Source organism: Corvus moneduloides, chromosome 16, assembly GCF_009650955.1.
Source record: "Corvus moneduloides isolate bCorMon1 chromosome 16, bCorMon1.pri, whole genome shotgun sequence".
NCBI classification, from domain to species: domain Eukaryota; kingdom Metazoa; phylum Chordata; class Aves; order Passeriformes; family Corvidae; genus Corvus; species Corvus moneduloides.
In genome coordinates this window covers 14010258-14034629 of record NC_045491.1, presented here as the reverse complement: position 1 = coordinate 14034629, position 24372 = coordinate 14010258, and the positions used below count along the sequence as shown (strand labels likewise).

Sequence of the window (24372 nt, the reverse complement as noted above, 5' to 3'; positions counted from 1 at the left end):
TGCTGTTTGGCTTTGTACTACAATAAAAATGCACTTATGGCCCAACAGTGTGTACAGTGACAGCCCAAGCAGTGCATTAGCAATTGCATGTTTTGTTGAATCTTTAAGCCTTCCTTGAACGCAGGGCACAAGCAGGAGCTCTTCTGAATCCGTCATTCCCAATAAGAATGTGTTTTTCTTTCCCCAGGAAACTCCACAGAAGCCCCATGCAAGTGGTGCCTATTGTTTCCATGAGCGGAGCCTCCTCTCAGTAAGTGCCCTGGTTTTTGTGTTGCCTGCTGATTTTCCGACATCTCTCCTGTGCTGCCACAATTAATGCAGAAATACTTTGGACTCCCCAGCTTGCTGTGCTGCTGCTGCATCACCAGACTAATAGAGCACAAGTAAAGGGTCTGATGGCTTTTAGCCTTCAGTGAGCAGCAGCTTGCCAGCGACATGCTTAGAAAACCAGCTTGCCTGGTTCTGGCTGCAGGTTAAAGTGATTTTCTCTTGTACTGCCCTTGTATGTGTTTGGGTTGTTTCACTGTCGTGTTTGTGCCACCTTTGGCTGATTACTTTGTGTACAGATTTCTCACAGACACTTTTCCCCCTCAGAACAGCTAAGGATAATTAATTCATCATGCTTTCCTTTATAAAATGCTCTCGTAAAGCCAGAATAGGGAATATCATGAATTAACCTCCAAAATTTATAGGACACGTGAAAAAAGTATTTGTGCTGATTAATTTTTTGCCTTTTCCCTTTCTGAGAAAAGGCTTTCAAATCCAAAACACTTGTTGCTCATTCATACTTGGACTTTATTCTCTAGTAAAGTTTTTCATTGTAGCACATACATAAACCCAATAATGATTAAGCCCTTTTTATTCAGGATATAACTTCCTATACTTACAGTAAATACAGAAGTATCAGACAAAACTGTGTAATTCTTGGTAGATGTGTATTTTATACTTCTTTAGCAGTTTTTAATAATTCTCTGCTTAAAATAAACTCCAGTTCTCAGATATGTTGCATTGGGTAATGAGCATGGCTTGTTCTGTATTAGGCTGAGTATATTTTTGCTTTATATACATTTATAATTACACTCTTCTTTGTTCTGTGTTGCACATGGGTATTGACAAAATAATAGACAACATTCACCTTTTTTTTCTGCCGTATTAATTCTGCAGTGAGAAGCTGAGTTCTGCCCCAACACACAAAGTTTCGTGTCACTGAAAAAATTAGACACACAGTGCCTGCTAGAAACATGAAGAGGTTTGCATTTATTCTCCTACACGGAACACAATCTTCCTCTTAATGTCTTTGAAATAAGATTTCATTATTTCAAAAAGACTGCCTGCCTTACTGGATGAAAAAAAAGCCTGTTCATCTTGAGGACAGATTTAAATCAATTCTGTAGTGCTCAGCGTGCTTGTTGCTTTTAGCTTTTCCTCTGCCACGAACAGTATTTTCTAGCACAGAATAACCTTACAGCCCTTAGCAGAATTTGATGCAATAGACAGCTTCTGTTAGAAAAATTCTGGTAAAAATTGCACGACGGAGGTTGTGGTTTCTAACCCAGGGGAGACAGTGGTCCCTGAGATAATCAGAGCATGTTTTGAGGAAGCTAACATTAATTTGACTGTGAATACAGTGCCTCAGTAGCTATAAATGCAGTTTCCAGGAAAAGATACTCATTTTTCCCTCAACAAGCTAAAGTAGAGGTTTGAGGATCTACAAGGAGAAAGAAGAAGAAAATGCTCATTTGGAACCTCAGGAAGGTTTAACTCTGCTGAACCTCCATGTGCATAATTTGTTGATTATTTTCCCCGGTGCTCATAACCCAGCAACAGGACTATCTATCAGCTGTGAGGCCGAGGGGTCCCTGGGTCAGCAGGCTCAGCCCCAGCCCTTGTGTTGCCTGGAAAGAGCCTCAGGATCGGAGCTGGCTCCTGGCAGCTCCCTCTGCCTGGGCGGGATGCCCTCCTCACCCGGGACACGGGGACATGGCTACGGTACTGCTGAAATGTTCTGTCCTGTTCCTTTCCTGAGAAAAAGCATTGCAAAACAGAAATTCTGGTCCAGCACACAGGTGTTAAGGTGTTGGAATTGTATGTATTGAAACAAATATCTGCCTCTTCTCACAAATCTCTTGTGATAATCAAATTTTGTATTCGGTATTCTTCAGCTGAATTTTAGTTTAATTCCTAGCTGTGGTTGCTTTGCAGTATTTTCCTATTTCATTTTGATAGAGAAATAGGTTGAGGTAAGTAAAGTTTTAACAGTCTAACTACAGAGAAATCCTGGATTTTAAAATTCAGTTTCACAACCTATGGATTTAGGTATTTGACCTTCTGTTAAAGGTGCAGTAGTGCCTACAGTGCTCCAGCGAAGCTGCAGTGCATTGAGTACACCAGTAAACAAAGCAATAGAAGACAGTTCCAGAAAACCACTGAAAATAAGCATGACAGGCAGAGGAGATAGAATTGTTCCAAATATACTGTGGGAAATCAAGGACAAATAGTGACTGGCAGGGGGTTTGTAGCAGAAGTGGATGTAAAACCTAGATAAACAGTCTTCGCTTGCTCCCTGAAGTGGAGAGGTTTTCCCATTCCATTGTGGCAAACTGGAATTCTCTGAAGTGGGAATGCTGCAGAGGGCAGTGCTAGGCAGCAGCACAATGATCCCCCTGCTCTGGCTGTCCTGTCCCAGCTAAAACTGAAATACAGGAGCTGGGATTGATCTCGTGTGTGCTGGCAGGGATCTGACAGGGAGGTGGAGGTCGCTGGAGGGCTCTCAGGTTGGACACTTGGGCTGTGCTGCATTCCTCTGAATCGAGTTTATTCTGAAAGATGGATTGCTGTGCTTTGCCCTCCCCTACACAACTCCCTTGCCTGAAGCTGCAATCCTTTGGCAAACGAGATATTTCCCTTTGGTATTCCACTGGAGTTCTCTGAAAAGAGAAAAAAAATCAGAAATGTTTCAGTGTTTGGCAGAAAGTTTATACAATTCTTGCCCATTCTATTGTTTTTTCTTACTCTTGAGGTTGTGCACAGCTGTTCCATAGTTTGATAACCATACTGTAATTAAGTGTTCTTGGTTTATCAGTAACATCTTTCCTTGACTAGGAGATTTTAAAGTGACAGACAAAGGATGAACCAGGGATGCTGCTTCATGCTAATTTGACAGCTTTTTCTTGGGAAGGTCTGCCATGACTATCCAGGTTTTACACCCTTCTGGATGTAAAGATATTTATGCCAAAAGGCTTTTGCTCTCCAAACAGCCTTACCTTCACTCTTCCTGCAGTCTGGCAGTGACACAGAGGTTGCTTGCTGTACTGGAAGGGCCTATAAAGCCAGTGAAAGAAAAGCATTTAAACTCCTCTAATTTTAGAGTGAGCTGTGTTTTCCTTGGAATCGTAAACATGCAGAATAAAATGAGGGAGAAATAGCTGTTATTGCATTGAAAATATTATAGGGGATTATGAGTCCTTTCTTTCCCCCTCATTAACCACATCTTTTAAAATTGTTAATACAATAAATCTATTTTCCAAAACATCATAGCATGCCATGGAGGAGTCTGAGCAGTTTAGTGTGATCTAAGGATTTCTACCTGAGAGGCATGAAAAAAAATAATTGTGAAAGAGATCTACTATAGAATACTACCATTCTCTTGGAAATAAACCAATATTATAACTTTATTCTAATAAATAGGGAAGAAAAAGATTTAATGATGGTATTCTTATTTATTCATCTCGCTCTATTCTGATGCAGTCTGAATGATAGTATTAGTCTAGAGAGTTGAATATTTTTAAAATTGCAGCACTTTGAATTACTGGTATGTGAAAATTACAATAAAAAAGGGATGAAGAATGGTAGTTAGACAACGTAAATGATGCAGTAAGTTCTGCTCCATTACTTTATCTGAGCTAGAATGGGGAACTGTTTAGTTGTTAGGATCTGCTCCACTGTCATATTATTCATTGTTGTTTTGCAATATCTTCAAATATCTTCAACAGTTATTGTAGGAATTCATTAAGGACCAGGGGCAGCGAGGCATTTACCTGCTCCTAATGATGAGCAGGAGAATATTCTCATGAATGTTTTTGCTTCAGAAAAAGCTTAACTAGGGTGCCTGAGCCTGACCTGTGTTTGATTTTTTTTTTTTTTCCCCCCTAGTGCTGCTGCAAGGTAACTCAGTGTTAGGTGGCTGATTTGTAATATTGCTTTTCCATCAGTTAGAAATGTTTCATTCTATATGTTCTTTCCTGTTTAGGGAACTAAATATACTACTTTTGTTTAATTTGGTGGGTTTGGGGTTTTTTAAGTCTGCATGCTCCAAAGTTTCATTTCCCACTATGGAAGAAAATGTTGTGGGTTTTTCTTGCTGTCATTAATGTGAAGTTTGTATGAGTAAAACCACCAGTGATCTTGGACAAAAGAGCAGTTGTGTGGGGGCAGGTTTACATGAGTCACTGTTAAACCAGTGCTATAATTCATCATTTCCTAAATGGTAAAAGGGCTACAAACCAGAATATCAGTGGTCTGCTTTTGATTTACTGGTGGTTCTGCTGCTTGGTTCACTGAAACCATGATCTTCCTTCAGAAGTAAAGGAAGACACTGTCCTTGTTTAGATTGTGCTTAATCACTGCTGCAGATGATTTCTGTATTTGTTTGGGCAGCTAAAGGTACTCTCTCACAGCAGATTCGGGGGCATAAGGCTCAGTGAAATTGAATAGGACATCTTGAAAACAAGAGGCAGACTCCTAACACAAGGGTTTTTTGGAAACACCACTGTAGATTATTTCAAATTATAACTCTCTAACTAAAATTAGCATTGTAATTTTTCCTTGACCGTATACAAATGTAAAGAAATATCATAACAATTTCTTAATTTCTCCTTCCTCTCTTTTAAGAATTCAATCCCAATTTCTTTCTGATGGATTCTTCTGTGAACTTTCTAAATTCTCCATCTTTCTAAGTGGTGTTTTACGTTAACCAAGTAAAAGTCTTAAGGGTTAAATATAGACTGGCCTTATCTTGTGAATTTATTGTACATAGCAGCCTGTTTTCTGACACAACTGAGATATTTCCTTCATGAGCATTACAGTGCAGACATATTCAGGCATTATGAACATTTCCACATGCATATAAACACCCAAAATACTTCAGTTGACAATTGTTTGCACTCTGGATATTCTCCAGATTGCAGCATTAAAGGGGTTTTCATCAAGTTCATTTCCACAGCTCCATGGCATTTAAGAGATATCAAGTCCCAATATTCCTGTGAGATTAGTATGTGCTATTATCTCTTTATTACAGAAGGAGAAGCCAGAAAATTGAGCAGCCTGAGTGATGTGCCAGGAGAAGGACTATAGCAGAGCTAGGATTTGAATTCGTGTTTCTCAAATCCCAAATCATTGCCTACATTCTTGGGCCATCTTTCCTCTGGTCTCCCTCTAATCCGGTACCTTTTATTGTTAATCATTTTTTCATTTAACAGTGAAAAAGACCTTATAATTTCATGCTTTTTCCCGTCTCATAAAAATTTGAAATTTTTCCTTAAGAAAATCCTGCAATTATTAAATGTGTATGCAAAGTGTGTGATATGCAAAGTCCTATCAGCACAGGGCAAAGCTAATTGAAATATGACATTCCTAGTGATGATCTGGCTCGTGTCAAGGGTGTCACCATCCCTTAATGAAGATATACACTCGATCCTCTTTTCTTCGAAGAGCTTACAGACTTCTGAAACTTTCTCTGGTAATGCTAATTATGCAGAGTGGAGGTGCAGCCACGGCAGGCACTTGGGCACTTCAGGGCAGTAAATTTTAAACCTGGCAAGGCTGTTCTGGGTTTTGGGGTGTGTTGCTGGAGGAATCACTCCTGTGTGGCTGCTGCCACAGTAAGTGCTGCTCCAACCTGGGTGCAGCTGCAGCCTGGGCATGGCTGGGGCAGGAAAGGCTGGCCAAGGACAGGGAAAGCCCTGAGCCTCAGCAGTGCACTCAGGGTAACAGTGTGGGACCTCAGGCTGTGGTTAAGTGGGGAATTGCTGTCCCTGCACCCAGAGCATTCAGAGTCCATCTAAGGCCATTGTATGTGGCTTTTTGTGCCGTGATCTGAGGTTGTGCTGAGCATCCCTGGGCACAGGTGTGACACCTGGCCCTGTTTCAGTGGGGGAGTACCTTTGCTGCTACTGCTCATGGAAATGAACAGGAGCACTGGATTGCAATAATTGTTTAGAGGTGGGGAAAATTTCATTTCCTTTCTGTCCTGCTACTACATTTGAGGTTAGTTACTGAGTTCACAAGTCTGTTGTAGTGTAATTCCTGTGTAGCACAGGCACAACCAATAAACAACAGCCTTTGTGAGAATTTTTACTGCTCCTGGGAGATGTGTTAGAAATCATATAACTGATAGGTCTTTAAATTCTGAATATGGGGTGGCAGCTGGAAAATGCATCTCCAGTGAGGAAGGAGAGCTCTGGGAAGTAAGAACAGATCTGTTGATGTAAAATGAAAAGTTTATCCTCATTCTCTATAGTTTAAGAAATTTAAATAGGTGAAACAATATGAGTTTGACAAAGTAGATTTGTATTTGGCAGCATTTACTTTTCTTTCAGGACTGTTTAATTTCAGAAACTGAGCTGTACCTCCCAGAACTGCTTCTGACTGTGGAACTTTCTAGGAGCTCACTGCACTATGGGAACATTTTAGAACTTACCACTGGGGTTTAGCAATTTGGGATTTTTCACCAAGAAGTTAACCCTTGGTCTTTTACACTACCGAAATCTGTTTACATCCATTAATGCATTAATGAGAGCAGTTTGTCTGTGGCCTACCAAAAGCCACTGCACACTAATCAGGGCAAATTTGGGCAGATCGGTCAGAGAACAGAGTTCTTGTCTGTGTGTGCAGAGGGAGGGCTATGTCCTCTCCTACATTCTGGTGCAGCCCCAGCCCACTGGCTGAGGAGGGAGAGTGAGGAAAAAGAAGACAACAACAAAAAAAACCCAACATAGAAAACCTTGATGCTGTGCAAACACTGCTCAGCAATAATAGCAATAACACAGTTATCAACAGTGGTTTAGTCACAAATCCAAAATACAGTTTGTTTGAGAGTTTGTTTTTGTGGTGGTTTTTTCCCTTATCTTGAAGGATAGTTTACACAGCTAAATGACACAGTTACAAAATATATATATATAGATATATATTGCACCTACACTGAGAAAAAAATTGATCTGAAATCCTTCACAAATTGTGTTTTTATCAAGACCAAGATGTTGTGTGCTATTGATTTTTAGATCTGCCCAGCCTACAAGTAATAAAAGTTTCAGAGACAAAATAATTTAAGATGGTTTTCTGTCTTTTGTGTAAGCCAGGTTAGGATATTGAAGTACAAATCAATTGCTTTGCCACTCAGATTCCTTGAAACCTAAAAGAAGATTTCAGCATACGTTATGGTTTCCAAATGTTTGTGTTTTCTGGTTCCAAGTCTTTTCCTGCAGGCAATAGGCCTTGTTTTGTCTGACAAGCTTTTTCACACCTTGGTCACAGTAGCACAACACGGAGCTGTAAAGAAAAGCATCCAGGAGGCAGGATCACCACAGATGAAACCTAGCAGCAAAAATGTGAAATAGAATTATGCAAAAATCACGTGCGAATAGCAAGATCTGCAGAGGATTCAATCCAAAGGTAGAGGGGAAATGATGAAGTGGCAGACATCCCATCTCGGTGACTGGTCTCTACTCTCCAGTGTGTTCTGATCACACTTTGAGGGGATCAATTCTACTCCCACAACAGTGGGAATAATCTGACAATAGGAGCTGGGTGGATCAGGGCAGAATCAGTTCCATGGAGGTGCCTTTGTCATTCAGGGCAGAAATTCCGAATATTGAATCATTGGGCTTCAAATAATACTCACCTGGAAAAATAAAATGATGATGAGAGCTAATAAGACAATAAAACCACTCAAACGAACGAAAGCAGATAGTACACAAGTGATTTTATGGTAGCTCAGTACAAGTTCTTATTATTGACTCAAGAATGTCTATTTAAGGAATGTGTTTGGGAGGATGTAGATTTACAACCTACAGGTATGCTCAGAACAGCATACTCTGTGTTTGAGAAGTTGTGGATAAAAAAAATACTCTCTTAGACTTGATGTTTAACTACAATAGGAAACCTTCATTTGCATAACTTGATGAATAACATTAGACTTGGGTTTTTCTTGAGCTTTGTTGTGTACCAGAGGGAGAGAGCAGTGACATTCTTTAGAGAGTACTTTTAAAGCAGCTCTAAAGTTCACTTGTTGAAATGCTGAAAGTATTTTGTACCAACTGATGTGCAGTTAAATGAAATAGACTTACTCTCTGTAGGTTTAGGGATATTTGTATCATCATCTAGTTTTCCCTAAAAGACACTTTGATGTAATAGGAGACTTTTTCATGATTCATATTCTTTAAGAAAATGGCCCATATTTAAATTGACTGTGCTCTGTCTCCAGATGTCAATAAATTATTTCCTTAAGAACACTGGTCCCAAATGCAGATCCTTGTAAACAGCTCCCTCACTAATGCTCCTTCCTGGTATCCAAACACTGCCTCCATGGTTTCTTGGGAGGCCTTTTTTATTGTTCAAAGTGGGGAAATTATTCCAAGCACTGTTTTGTTTTTGGAGATTTCATCAGTCTGTCCCAGGCACACTCCTCTTCCTCTTCCTTCTGTTCCATCCCACTTCTCCTCCTTGTGGGATGTTTCTCCTGCCTCTCTCAGATCTGGGAATGAAGTCCTGAATGGATTCATGCTGCATTCCAGGTGGGGATTTTGTCCTTTCCTTTATGGGCTCTCTGGGTTCAATGTTGAAGGAACAGAAGGGAGAATAACAACATAAATTTTTCATTGTGCGTGGCTATGGCTATGTCATTTTCATAGTGCAGGATGGAAAGAATAAAATCCCTAAAATGTATGGCAAGGCCACCTGAGAATATTCTAACCTGAAAATAAGCCCAATTCCAAGGACTAACGTTCTCTGCAGCAAAGCTGGGAAGGTTCTCATACAAAGATCTGTTTCTTATGGGGGTGGATTAGCTGCTTGAACTGCAATATCAATGGAACACCTGGAAAAAGGTTGAACTGGAAGGCAAAAATCACTTGATGACACAGTTATTGAAGAAATCACATAGAATTGAATCGAGATCTCACGGTCCTGTGTCTGTGGCAGGTACTGTAGTTGCTGATAAAAGGACATGTACTGCAGATAGCAGATATAGGTTATGCTGAGGAAAGAGGAGTGGGATTCACTGGAAGGACAAGGAGGTCAGGGGGAAAATGCAGCCAGAACCAGAAGAGAGCAGCAGCCTTAGACACACTTCGGTGGTGGAGACTGGAAATTAGGATCTGTGTCTTAGCACAGAGAGGAGAAGTGATGGGGAGATTTTAAGTGCACGTCCATAAACCAGGAGGCTGAAGTGTACTGAATCCACTGGATCTACCAGTATTTCACTGGAATGAATAAATGGTGAATTTTTACAGTGAAGGGGATTGATAGAGGGAAGTCCACGGGAATCTATAGTGTTCACTTTGTAAAAGGGACAAAATAATGACACATATTTCTGTTGAGACAGGATTGTTCCAAGCAGGCAGAACTAAAACTGATTGGGAAGGTGCAGAAAGCTGAAGGATTAAGTGCCAGAATAAAATTCACTTGGAGAATTTTATAATAGATGGAAACCTTTCTTTGATGAGGGCGTGCATGACTATTATTGCTCAGAAGTGTGTTTTTGGAAACATCAGATGGAGTTCTCAGCAGCATTAGTTCGATGCTTGACAGCTGTCAGAAAAAGCAAATTGAATATTTAGCAACTTTGAGAGAAGGCATTCAACACAGAAAACACAGCCCTGTCTCTGCTGTAGTGGGAATTGGTTTTACATGTGCTCCTGCACACAAATTTTGGTTACCCTGTGTCACAGGGAGGTCCAGGGGAAGGTGAAAGGAATGATCAGAGGTGTGGAAGAGCAGGGAAGACATGGAATACATGGTACAGTCCTTTCCCTTGGGAAAGGATTGACAGATGAGTGAAATGGGAGAAGAGGATAGATTGAAATCATTATTGATATTGATTTGAATATTGATGTTATAATGATATGACTCATAAGGCAGGGATTATGGACTCAATGACTCATGAAAAGAATGTCTCTTTTCGTGCTAATGCTATTCAAAAGCTTTTCCACTGGATAGTTCAGATGCAAAAAATATATGCAAGTTAACAAGAATAGTCTAAATTAATGTATGGCATTTCTTACAGAACAAAATGCAGGATGTCCCTCCTTGCAAATTTCTGTGGGCAACACTGGTGCTTATATTCTTTCATAAACATCTAAAGATGATTGCTGTTGGACAGAGTATATTATTTTAACTGATGCAATCCAGTTGAAAGAAGCTGTTCGGATGTATGGCATTAGAAATATATTTATGAATCTGGTGTGTGGCTCTTAGTTATGTTATTTTTGTGTACAGAAATTGTCTCTATAAATACATAATGGGAAATTTAAAGACAGGAATCAGCATTTATGATATTCAACGGCTTTTAAAATGTATTTGTTGAATTATGATGAAAGAATACTATTTAAATCTTTTAAAGAAGGAGTTGTTTTTCTTGAAAGCCATTTTCTAATGAATTGAATCTGATCACATTATTTTAGATTCCAAAATGTTTTATTGATCTGTTTAGGGAGGAAATCAGTGCCTTGGCTTTAAGGTAAGCCTCATCTCAGGGTACTGTAATGTGGGATGCAGTTTCACTCAGCTTTGATACTTAACTACCCTATCCTCTTTTTTTTTTTTTTTTTTTGATTAATGGTAGAAAAAACCCCAAACCTATTTTACAGTAAGCAACTACCAGTGATGTTGTAAGGCAGCTGCTTTGCCAGGCAGTGCTGATGGGAAGGGAGATGTTTTCAAACCAAGTGTGTTTCTTCTGGTTGTTGGCAGTTCACGTGCTCCCAGCAACAAACCTGGTAGGTTCTGTAGATCCCCTTCTGTGTTCCTGCAGCCTCTGAGAAGAGTTTCATGACTTCAGTTATATGTCCAAGACTGGAAAAAACATTAAAAAACATTATCGTCAGACAACCCTTCCAGTTATTTTAATGTGTGTTTTTAATGATCTTATAATTTAAGTGTTTGCCAGGCCAAAGATCAAGGAGTGGGTCAGTTTGATATCTGTGTGGGGATGAGCTTTTCTTTTTAATCTCCAGCCTCAATCAACCCTCTCTCTCTTCTGCTGCCCAGAGTAGTTGTGACCTGGAGTGGACTGACACTGTTTGGTGGATATAATTAATATAATAATATGATCAATAATAAATATCATTAATATGATACTATGGTACAGGCCACAGTATTTATTTGCTGCTTTTTTTTTTTCCAGTAATCTTAAGTTCAGCTGAACACAGAGAAGGCAGTTTTTCATTAATTTTTGGAGTAAATTTGGGTGTTTATATAATGGAGAAACACTGGAGGAAAAATCCATTTACATAAGAATTCAGGAGCAAATGAAACAAAGCTAACTGCATCCTCATTATTCTATTTGAATGTAGCGTGCCAGCCAAGTTAGATTTGGTGGAAGGCCTTATTAATGATTCCTAAATGAGCAGACTTTGGGATGGTGATATTATCTGTGATGCATTATTGAATCAACAGAAATAAACCTGCTGTCATTAGCCTAATTATTTAGATATGCTGAAACATAATGACTATCTTAAGTGCAAATAAGCTGTAGTTAGCAAGCAACTAGCCAAATAAGTGAGGTGGGATAGCAAGGGAGTGACTCACCGGAGCAGGGAGGGAAATTGGAGAAATGTAAGGACTTACTAGAAGAAAAACAGTCAGGATGCCATTTCTCACTGTTCCAAGTACATTGGAGGGCAAAACGCTGCTCCCTGAATAGATAATGGTGATACTGTTTATTGGATTTTATTTTTTTTTAATTTTAACTCTCCTGCTTTGCCAGAACATCTGTCTGAAGTGAACTCTGAGCCTTTGCTAGATCAGCTTTGCCAGCGGTTATTGCAGCATCTGTGAGTGCTGAAATTACCCACAGATGGGCTGGCTGGGGCTCAGCAGCACCAGCTCACAGGGATTTGGCTGCTCTGCTGCCCTTTAGTGGAACAACCTGGGACTAGAAATAAGTGCCCACAAGGTAAAATAACTTTTCCTGTTATGAGTTAGTGGGGGAAAAAAAAAAAAAGAGAGAAGGAAACGAAATTAACTTCTTGAAAAATACTTGTCAACTGTAGTTGAATAACAGCTAATTTGAATGTCAGGTTTTCTCATTAATCCCTTGATTAAAATAATTTTCTTTTTTATAGCCAAAATACTTGCATAAATATAGAAAATATAATAATGTAGAAGTTATATTTAAAACCTTTTTTTTCTGAGGTTAGGTGTGTTTGTAATTAAATCTGTCTGTCAGAAGAAAATAAGGGTTACAGGCATCTCCTCAGTTGTATGCAGGAATCCATCTTCATGCATCATTTTCCCTCATTAGCTGTTAAAATAAGGAAAAAGCAGTTGTTTTGTGTGTTGTTTTGGGTTGTTGTTGAGGTTTTTACATGTATCAATATAAAACCAGTGAAAAGAGTTCTTTCTGATACCAGGAAGACTGTATTGTATAACAGAAGAGGAAATTTTAGAATTAAATTTTCTTTTAATGTCTGTGACTTCATCGTTTGCTAATAAATTCACTTTTCTATTTTATTATGGATTGTGTGACTTCTGATATCTGCGAGACTTTTTGTAATTCTATCCTGTTTCTATTTTAAGTGATTGCAAACTGGAAGGTCCTCTGAGCAAGTGGGTCCTTCTTTGCTCTGAGTGTTCAAAAAGAGGCAAACAAAGCCCAGCCCCAGAACCCAAACAGAAGCAAAGCTTCCTGCAGTTTGGCTGAAGGTTTCTTCTCAGTGGCATAATTCTCATGTTAATTCTCAGTTGAAAATCGTCTCCTGTGAGTATTTACAACCCATTAGAATTTATCATCTATTACATTTAGAGCACAATACTTATGTGCTGTGGGTACATTTACTTTCCCACGCTTCTTGTTAGGTTATTATCTAAGGAATATTTTTAAACTGATTTTTCTGCTCTTTCTGAAAGTCATTTAGAAAGTCCTGTCTGACATTTTCATATGAAAAGTGCTAAATAAGTTTCAAGCAGAAAAGCACGTGCTCTCCACCTTTAGCTGCCGACAGGTGCTCAAAAGCTACTATTTTTGTTTGTTTTTAATGAGGGCAAAGGATCAGTTGTTGAACCAGGAGAGAGTTTCTGTTGTAGTGACATCAGTGAAGAGTTAAAATGCTGATCAATTCAGGACTGTCTCAAGCCTAGCATTACCAATTCAATTGTGTTAAACATACTGAGGTGGATGTGGTGATTTGTACTTCATTTGTCATTTCAGTGGCTTTACGTTGCTCATGCTTTGGCATAAAAGGTAAATGAGATGGTATTTCAGTTGATAGAGTTGCATGTGTCTTGATACCAAAGTAGTTTTCTTTCTGGAAAACGTTAACCTCTGTTGAATGCAACAAAATTGTAATGCTCAAAATACACGGAAGAGAAAACGCTGCACAGTTTCCTTATGAAACCATTTTGAAGTTGATTAATGTTTCATAGAGTTTATTTACAATATGTATAATAGAATTTTGCATAATTCAAAAGCATGCTATTTGATCTTGCAGCATTTATTGAACTAAGAGTTTTTATAAAATGCATAAACAAATATATCAAACCAATGGTAGAAGTACATCAAGGGTAAAGTACATCAGCTCTCTGAGAACTCTCTCCAAAGTGCTGCTCGAGATTCTCAGTGTGCAAATGCCCTGTACACAATGAGCCTTTAAAACACGTTTTCATATTTCAAGTAATTCCTCTATCCTAGAATACAAAAAATATTTTTTTTGGAGTCATAATGATTGGAGTCAGTAGGGCATAAATTGGCACCACATGAAGATTTATGCAAGTCCTCAGTAAATTCTTGGGGGGGTTATTCTTGCAGACCTACAGTTTGAAGATTCAGTCTTTTGAGAGTCAGTCACACTTCCCCTGCAGGGGGGTGTGGGATGTCATGAAACTCAGTCCAGAAAGAGCCTTCATCCAGACAGAGAAACACTGATTTTCCCTGGGCTTTTCGGTACTTTCTGTGATACCATTTTGTTGATTATCCTTGATCCTGGTCTGTCTGGTTCTGTTAGGGACGTTGTTCATGTGAAGGGAGCCTGCAACAAACCCATCTGCAAAAGCAGTGGACTCAGCTTGTAAAAACTGAAATGTGTCATGAGACAGAATGTTTCTTTCCAGGTTTTTCTTTCTTTTTTTTTTTTTTTTTCTTAAATTTCAGATTTTTCTTTGTTTAGTTAATGATGTGCAATCATTGCAGCAGCCTGTGAAACAAGCATTGTAACATCTGCACGTTATTCACAAGCTGTTGTTGCTGTGTGGAGAAGAGAAAAGTATCTCCCACTGACTTCTCCCACCTCACAGTCTGGCACAGTGCTGGTGGACAGGAGACTGACAGAACAGGAAGCAACCTGAGAAAACTGATAATTGAAAATGGGAAGTTAGATTCAAACTTGGATTAATTTGCCAATCCCAGCTCTTTGGCTGCTGCTGCTTTTAAAAGTTTTGGAGGTCTGATTTATGTGTGGGGTTTTGTGTGGTGTTCTCTTTGCCTGCCAAGTTTTCCCAAATGTCACGGGTTTATTTCACATCCCATCCAGTCTCCCTGGCTCATCCAGTGTTCTTGTCAGGGGATATCTCTGTGGTGCTGTGGGCATGAAGCAAACTCAGGAAGAAAAATGTGTTATTTGTTTTTGTCATTTGCAAGTTATTTAAGAATTCCGTTGCCTGGAAGAGGAACAGCAGAATTAGCAATTAGTCAGTTTTCTTCTTGTTATGTAGAATTCTGTCATATGACATCTCCAAGTATCCTCATTCGTATCAGTGAAATTACCGAGAAAGTAAAAGAAAAGCTGCATATTGGAATGTAGAAGGAGCCAGCAATGTGCCTGCGTGGCAGAGAAGCTGGATGGTGTGCTGGGCTGCTTGAGGAGTGTTGCTGTGGAGTGGTGGTGGATCCTTCTGCCTGCTTGGCGCCGGGAAGGCCACACTGGAGTTCTGGGTCCCAGCACAAGGGAGATGTGGCACTGCTTAACCTGGAGAGGAGAAGGCTCGGGGGATCCTCCTCAATGTGCCTGAGTACCTGGGGACAGGGACCTTTCAGCAGTGCCTGGTGACAGGACGAGAGGCACTGGGCACGTGGGGCACAAACTGGCATGCAGGAGGTTCCCTCTGATCAGGAAACGTCTCCCAGTGTGAGGCTGACTGGGCACTGGTTACCTGGCAGAGTTCTGGGCTCTCTGGGCTGTGCAGAAGCTGGCTGGACATTGTCCTGGGCAGCTCTAGGTGTCCCTGCTTGATGTCCAGAGGTCCTGTCCATCCTCAGCAGCCTGAGGGTTAATTATGCTGATGCCTTAGGTTTTAACTTTTATATTTTTAAATCCTGTACTGCCTGGTGTGTAACTCTGAAGTTTCTTGCAGCCTGTTGACTTCTGCTCTCTCGTGCTGGGTAGACATAACAAAGCCTCTCCAGGCCTGCTCTCCAAGGACACTCAGACCATCCTAGGCCCAAAAAGTATAAATCAAAAGGCTCTGAGAGGGGGGCAAGCCGAGGGGAAGTTACATCATTAAACTGAAGCTTTAATTGGAGAATTAACCCTGATGTGCAAATGAACCGAGCCTATAAAAGTGTGAAGAACTTGTGGCCTGCCGTCCATCTCGGCAGTGGCCTCTGGCTCCCCAGGGTGTACTTTTGAAGGCCTTTCAAATAAATTCCTGCCTTATTTCCTTACTCCTGTCTAGTCTCTGTTTTTAGATGGCCTCTCAAGGCATCAGTGCAGCAGTGACAGTGTTACAGGTTCGTGTAACTTCTTCAGGTCTCAGCCTCTTCGTGCAGTGCCATTAAACACTTCAGCAGAGATGCAAGAAGAGAACAGGAAAGGAAAGAATATTATTTTACAGGGAGTAGTGATTGACATAATTAAATTAGCTAAGAGTCATGCCCTGTCATTTATATCAGCAACTGCCCAGTGTGATCTCGAAGCATTTCAGGCTCCTACATGTTGATACACATAGATAACATCTGTGCCACAACAGTTAGGAAGTTTTGTCTTTTCCTTGTGTGAAGGATGAACTTGGAATTTAAATGAGCAGAAAATACTCTAAACCAGACAACAAATGCACAGCAACCCTCCTAATAGCAAACATCATTTAGTGCCAGGGAGAGGTTTTCTCTGTTGGAGATCTTAAAAAAGTAAAAAAAATAAATTAGCCCTACTCTGTCAAGGACAGCAGAAATAAAATTTGAACCTATCTTGGAGTGATGGAATGGAGTAGTGAAATCTCAAGGTGCCCTTATTTAAATACTTGTCTAAAGACAAGGTTTAGGATTCTCTTGGAAATTTGTGTTGTCAGCTGAATGCATTGAAAAGATAACATTCCCATGCAGAACTGAGCAGGATATGAACTATTTTAAAGCAGAATACCCTTATCTAAAAAAGCCCAACCAACCACAAACAAAAAAACCCCACAAAAAAACCCCAACAACCCAAAAGAGTGATCACTGTAGCCCAGCGTAGCCGAACTGATTAGCTCTTTGCTTTTCCTTCTTTCTACCTACACTCCTTGCCAGCAACACCTCTCTGAAAAAGAATTTTCACTCTGCTGCTTTCCTTGCTGTGCTAATCACCTGTATCTGAAAATATATCTTCAAAATTGTTCTACTGTGACAGGTCAGCAGATAAAAGTGGGATACCAGGGGGTAAATGCACTCACTAATAGACTTCCTTTCTGTAACCTAAGCAATATTCCAGAAAAAATACTTGGGTCATCATTGGTGTTAGGTTTGAAAATATTACTGGAAAATGAAGTCCTGTACTTTGTTGCTGGAGATGAGATTTTTTTTTTTTTTGGTCTTAGGTTCTGGCTTTCCTGTCTCTCAGTTAATTTATGTGATAATTACCACCACAGTTGACTGACCAAAATCTTTAATGATAAAACTATAGGAGCCCAGGCACCATGGTGAGACTGAGCTATTAGTGCCTCTACGTGTGAGACACACAGAGTGCTTTGCCTTCTCATTCCTCCCTTTGTCACACAGCACAGAGTTACAAAGTGGAAATTCAAGCGTCACAAAATGCTGCCCGCTCCTCGATTCGAGGTATGGCTGGTTTTCTGTGCCAGAGTGTGGCATTTCCATACTGCTGATCCCACCAGTTTCCCATCAGCGCCGTTGCAGTATCACACCCTCTAAATGGGAGGTCAGAGCTTTGCAAATAGAGGCTGCTCTGCTCTAGGAACCTCTCAGAACTCGGTGGGCAGAGCGAGCTCTGAAACATGCTGAGTTATGCTGATGTGCACAAAAGGCAGAGCTGGCCATATTTCCATCTTTTTCACACTTGATGGCTTATGGTCTAATGGTGCTGTGCTATATATTATCTGTAAAAGGTGATTTCTCAGGTTGAACTTAGAAATTATTGAATTATTGATGCATTTTAAGTCTGCATTAATGGCTTGGATGTGAATTTCTATATTTAACATAACCACTAATAATCTGGGCCCTGCCTAGGAAAGCATGTGGTCAATTATTTTTCCCATTATCTCATGTTTGTTTCAGTAAAAACGTGATTTGTAGTCACCTGATTTATTGAAATATGAGGATTTTTTGGCAATTTTAGTGTTGTAGAACAGAACGTGTATATTAATTTCCATGACCTGAGGATGACTTGAAGCAAAATGTTGTCCTTGCTAATAGCTGAATGCCTGCACAGCAAAAAATAAAACCCTCAGAAGGATCTTTGAAATTATTGAGCCATTGGTTGTTTCAGAGCAGTAATATCACAGCTTCAACAAAAAAATTCTTCACTGGAGCCCGGATCTAAAGCATCCAGAATCTCCCAGCATTTTCTCCTGGAGCTTAAATACTCTTGGTAATAAAATCCTGTAATACACATGAATACAAAAATTATATTGTTTTTACTGTTGGCTGGATCAGGCAGCTTCTCTGACTGGAAATTAATTGGTTTGTGTAGAGTTAGTTTTGTTTGCATCAGCTGGCCCTAAAGTGATGAACTGGGCACCTGTGGGACCACTGTGACCAACATTTAGGAACACAAAAGCAGTGCTGAGGAGAGCCCTGGAAAGGGCAGCCCTGCTACCTGGGTAGCTCTCTTTATCCAGGACACTGCGTTGGGATTTTAGCACAGCATCAGGAAGGTCAGGAAAGAGCTGCTGCATCTTCCTTCCCACTCCTAGGCCTTTTCTGCTTAAAAAAAAATACCCAAAAAACCTTGAAATCTTGATTTTACACAGCCAGTCAGGGACTAGGAAACTGATTGGCAATGCTGATATCAACTTAAGTTTGCTTTTAAAATCAACAATATATTTCCAGCAGCCAGTGCACGATAGCCAAGGTTTCAAAAGCAGAGTGCCAGAAGGATTCTCATGCCCAGGCCAACAACAGGGAAAGCTTTCTTTGAGAGACTTCATGAGACAAGTGGTTTCTCTGGCATCAGCGTTTGTCCTGATGCCAGAAGCCTTTCTGTGACAACAAGGCATGAAATTTCCCTCCAGCCTGGCATCTGGCTGCGTTTGCTCAGTGTGGTGGGGACAGCCAGTTAAATAATACAAAGTGATTTTCAACAAGTTTAATGCACCTGATCTAGTTGATATCCTCTAGGACCACTCTGATACCCTTTACTGCTTTTTAGTGATTTTTTTTCCCCCCTTGTGTAAAAAAAATAGCACTCGACTCTTAATGGAACACTCTTTTGTCACTGAGGATGGGATGTTGACTTGTGGAACCAGACTCCAGTGTGTAAAGCTAAGGGACAGATGAGCTATTTCAACATTCCCTGCAGAACTAGTGCTCTGAATGTAGGTTGCAGGTAATAAAAGTTGCTGTGTATTATTTTGGACAGAAGAAGAGGGAAAACCCCCTTTGATTTCTTTTGTTCTTGGAGCAGTGATTATAGGGGTGCTCAGTCTGTTCTTTAGGGATGCTCCATAAAGTGTTGGCACTCCTAGCTAATTTCTGGTTTTAAAAAACCTTAAAAAACAAAATTAACAATGCCAGCTCCACCACACCCTAACAAACCCATCCACTGCAACTACCAACCTCACTGGCCTTGAGAATAAGTCCCTACTGTATTTTTTAACCATAAAATGAATTTTACAGTTGCAGCGCTTTTATTAAGCTTGAAAGTGCAATCACCACCTCCTGTTGCCCGCCTTCTATACAACTGAAGTGTCATTTGAAGGAAGAGATGTAATTCATACCTTAGGAAAACATGGTGGTGAGGAGTTCTTTCTGGTACATTCTTCATGTTCTCACTGGGGTTGGCAACTTTCAATGCTCCTTGTGAGAAAGGCATCAAAGCCTGAAGGAGGAAACAAAGAAAGAGGGAGAGAGTAAGCTCAATATTGTTAGAGATGACTTTTTCTTGAGGCTGTTTTCACACTTCCTCAGGCAATCAGATTTAAAAAAAAAAGTAGTCTGTAACATGAAGCCCACTTCTGGAGTCTGATAAGATAAAGCTAGACACGCCAAGAAATCTTTATTTCTCTGCAAAGTTATTGGTTCATATCTCATATCCACAGATTAAAGTAGAAATTGATCTTGCTTTCAAAGAATTTTTATAATGCTGATGGTCAAGCACGGGTTAATTTGCTGAGTTCTTTTTCCTGCTCAACAAGTGGAGTGTGTTTTTGTTGTGGGGTTTTCTTCAGCTTTATATGAAAACACATCTTCATTCTGCTTTGAAGTGTTTTTTACGCATTAGTATGAAAACATATACTACAAGTGGTTTTTAGCTATGTAGGCACTAATCTAATCTTACCATTTCAGTTTGCAAGATAATGTATTTCCTCTTTCATCATTGGGTTTAGACTTACTCTTTAAAAATAAAAAGGGTAAAAGGAGATAGGAGGCAAAAATTTGCTAAGCTGAAAGAACATGAAGAATTTTTTTTCCTCCTTGTCTTCCTAAACATACCTAAGTAATCCTCTGACAGGAGAGATGCCAGGAAAAAGTGCAGAAATATGTATGTAATGACCTTTGCTATTAAAATTAACATGTGCCTCCTGCACCTGTTCGGAAATGGTTTAACATTCTTCTGCCTGACTTCAGAAACACTGGGTAATTAAACAGTACTTTCAGTGAAGGTTAGCTCTGAATTAGTAGTTCATTAAATTATTTGTCATGCTGAATGTTACTCCTGGTCACCAGTAGTGAATTCAAACAAAGAGCAGAGGAATGTAGTTTCTGTGCTCTCATTGCTGGGGAAATTTGTGTCTGAGTTGTTAGGTCACCCAGCAGGGAGGAGCCCTTGTGGCCAGCACAGAAAATCCTTGTTTGCACAGGGATTGGTAGAGGTGGCATGCTCAGAAACATCTCAGGAGTGTGCTGCCTGCTCTTATTTCAGAATATGCATGTAATAGCTCAATTGTCCTCTTCAGGCCCTGGAAAATGAATTTGTGTTGGCAGGGCTTTCTCTTGTCATGTCACACCTTTTACACCAGCTACAAGGAGGGCCTGTGCCTTTTTATTGTAATTTTACGTGGTGGTAAAAGTTTGAGATGGAACAAATTATGACTTAGACATCCCCAGATTTAAAGCACCTGCTGAAACAAACCCAATTATGAAGTGGATAATTAAAACCAACTGTAAATACTGCAGTGTGTCCTGGGATGTGAACCACTTGGCATCAGATTTTCTTGCAAGTGAGAGGCAGCAGTGTATTCCTGTGAAGTCCTGATCTGAGTGTTCTCTCTTGCATTTCCAGCGCTGGTCTTCAGCAGTTTTTCCCTGTAAGGATGGTCAATAGAGCTTAATGTTTCTCCTTGAGCCTGTAGGATTCACAGCTACAACAAAACTAGGTGCAGACACAATGTACAGTCTTTTTTCCATCCCAATTACAGATGTTCTTTAGTTCATTTAGGACTTGAGTAGGGATTCTGTTTAAAATCAGTGTGAATTTAGGCTATAACCTGTCCTAATGCACCCTCAGTTGTCCCTGTGTCCCTTTGTCCCTGAGGCTGCCTCTGGAGTGTAGGTTACGGGCGGGTTCGGTCAGGACGGAGACGGATGGAGAGATCTCTATAAGCAGGTCTTGGGACACAGTCGGTTTATTGTAAAGGCGTGGGTATTGGGGCACTGCTCAGAGCTGCTAGACTCAACTCTGAGCAGGCCCAAGAGAGTAAGCAGGTGAGAGAGAGAGAGAGGGTGTAAGAGCAAGAGTGGAAGTAGGAGTAGAAGTGGAAGAGAGGAATAGAGAAGTGTCTGAAGTCCTGGTTACAATACAATAAATCATCTTCTGTACTGAATATTCTAGTTGTCACTAACCAATCTAATACAAGATACAAATCCTATAGCATTTACATACAGCCTATAAGAGTTCTTATATTACCATAGAGTGTTACATCTTAACTTCTAAAAACTACTCTTTGGACCCCTTCTGCTGAGCTAGTAGGGTCTGCTCTGACCCTTGGACCTGTTTGCAAGCAGAGGGTATTGTTCCATCAAGAGGGGATTACTTCAGTGGCCATACCATTGTTTTCTAGTTGTTCAGTAACTAAGATCTGGTATTTCAAAAGTGGCTTTCATTTCGATGTTGCCTGTAGTTTTCATATTCCCAAAATCTTTTGTCAGGCAATCATATTTCCAAGGTTTTCCTGTTCCATCTTCCCCAACATGGAGCTGCCCTTGCAGGGATACAGGCAGGAGGCACCAGGGCATCTCTGCTCCCGTTGGGTGTGCCTGGATTAAACTGATCCAAACAGCTGTGAGACCTCTTCAATATTTATCATACTGTCCATATAATGAAACTCTGCTATTGGTAATTGCTAGGAGATTAAACCTTTCCAAAGACACAGTTAGTGAATACTAATGCCCTGCTCTCCAGAGGAGGGGATGTTGGGAGAGCTGGGGAGGGAAGAAGAAGGAAAATCATTCAGTGTTCAGGGGCTGTGATATGAGGGAAAACCTCATTATTTGTTCAAGGCACCAGCACAGGGTTTTTGTAGGCCAGATCAATCTACAGATGCTGTGTGAAAAAGAAGCATTACAGGACAGTGCATGTGAAACACTTTGGGTCTGAACCTTGGTCTGTTCCTGAGGGATCTGGATTGGCATTATTACCTGAACACTTGTTGCTGTGGTATTTACAGGGGGAAGGAAGAAACCTCTGCACTAACGAGATCCTGAGGTTGTTACTTTCTTGACATCATTTCTAAACCTGATCCTACCCCCTTTGGTTCTCCATGTATTTCAGTGCAGGTGCTCCTTGCACCTTTCAGTAGGCAGGACAGGAATATTGCATTATCCCGGCTCTGCCCCTATGGTTGGAGCAATTTCTGCCACCCCTCCTTGTTCCCCTGTTGTTTCCTATTGCTCAGTGTCAGTCACAGGCTTGGGAGGGGTGGAATGCAGGAGCTTCAGCAGGTGTGACACCTCCCCGAGCTGGCCTTGGGGATGGGCTCAGGATGGGCTGCCTTCAAATGCCCTGCCCAGAAAAATACATTAAACAGGGCAGAACAAGCTAGGTGCCCATTTTATAGAAAATTAAATCCCTTTCCAAACAGATAGGGAGAGGAGTCTTGTGTTGATCACCCATGTTACAGTGAGCTCAGTGGGGACAGAAGGGAAAGGTTCTTCCACCAGAGCCCTCCTGCCACAGACACAGGGAGGGCTCTGAGGCTGTGGGGACACATTTGTGTCAGCAAACTCCGCCACAGCCAACAGAATTCTTTGGAAAGATTGGTAATGCTGTCCTTCCACGGGCAGATTAGGATTTTCCAGTCCAAACTGCAGTGGGATGGAGACTGTCAATGCTCTCAGAGTGTCCTGGCGGCGCTGCCCACGCTGGATGGGGAATGTCCAGTGGCACGAGGTGGCAGCTGAGGTGCTCTGACACCATCACCCACAGTGAAGCTGCTGTGGATGACAACCCTGTAGCTGCAATTTGGTACTCTGTGCACGAAGAATATGAGGTAGAGGTCAAGTGACAGACTCTTTTTCAATGCCCCATGCTAATGTGTGAATGGTAGTGTTATCCAAGCCCTGTGTGGCACAAAATATTCTTCTATTTATTATTTATATGTATTGCAAAAAACCCATGCAGAGTAGACAAGGGAATAAGTAAAGAATAGCACATAGTTGAATGGGAAGACCAATAGATGGATGATACAAATTAACAACTTCTTTCTGTCTGGTTTCTTCAATAAGAATAGCTACATTTTATTAATGTATATTCAGACAAAGATACATTCACACACTAAATCAATTGCTTTTGGAAATAGTATTGAAACAAAGTAGAAAAGGGTATTTTGGGTGGTCAAGAAAATGGAAACTTCAAAAAATCTTTGTGAGGCTCACTGGAGATATTAAATTTTCTGTGGACTTTGTAAATTTATGTCCGTTAGAAACTCCCAGACTCTAAATGACTTCTAAATTATATATCCTGTGAGGGTAAAATAAAAATCCAAGTTTTCATTTATATATATTAAAATTACAGCTGAGATCCATGATTTTATCATAGTGCCTCAATCCCATTAACATTGAGAGAAGTAAGATATTTAGATATCTTTGTGGAGAAATCCTACAAAATGAGGTTTTTAATGGACAATTTAATGAAAGCAATGCTGTGTGTGCAACAGCTGACCAAAAAAAAGGCAAGTAAACCCCTGGGAATAAATGGAACAAAGCAGGATAGGAAAGAGTTCTGAAGATTTGATATGTTATGGGATCAGTTCAGGGAAGGGAAATACTGAGTGAGCAGAGTGAGGAGGACACGGGGTGTCTGTGCAGCCTCACCAGCCCCTCTATCTCTGGCTGCTGGGGGTTAATTCCACCAGGCTGTGGTGTCCTGGACATCAGCCCTGCTGAGACTGGGCTTGACCTGAGCTGGGATTTCACATCTGCCACTCACATCCCACTGCTGCTGCTTGGTGGCTTCAAGGAAAAGCAGAGCAGACAGCAGGTCTGGGAGTGTCAGGTAATATCCGGTACCTAGAACAATTACCCTGCTGATGCCCTGAGAGCCACATTGTAAAAGTGTAATTGAAATACTGTGTGGTGTTTTACAAAATGGCCCTGTTATGTGTGTTACGTGAAAATGCAGGTAAAGGTTTTCCTGAAATAGGCTTAATGAAAATGAGGAATATCCTGGCTTTGACAGGCAGCTGGAAGAAATGTTGCTGTAGAGAGTTTAATCCTCTGCTCTTAGGTTTTCTCTTGGTTGTCTGAAAGCCACCACACCATTGAAGCACTGCAGTGATTTCCTGAGGAGCACTGAT

General features: G+C 40.6%; 1 protein-coding gene across 19 annotated transcripts in view; it reads left to right on the top strand.

The window, feature by feature from the left end:
* Positions 1–24372, top strand: part of RBFOX1 (RNA binding fox-1 homolog 1) — a 1117054-nt gene that overhangs the window by 462543 nt on the left and 630139 nt on the right. For all 19 annotated transcript variants that reach the window (XM_032125552.1, XM_032125546.1, XM_032125560.1 and 16 more), the window contains one exon: positions 188–250. In XM_032125552.1, coding sequence (XP_031981443.1) covers positions 188–250 — 63 coding nt within the window. The remainder of the gene's footprint in view (positions 1–187; positions 251–24372) is intronic.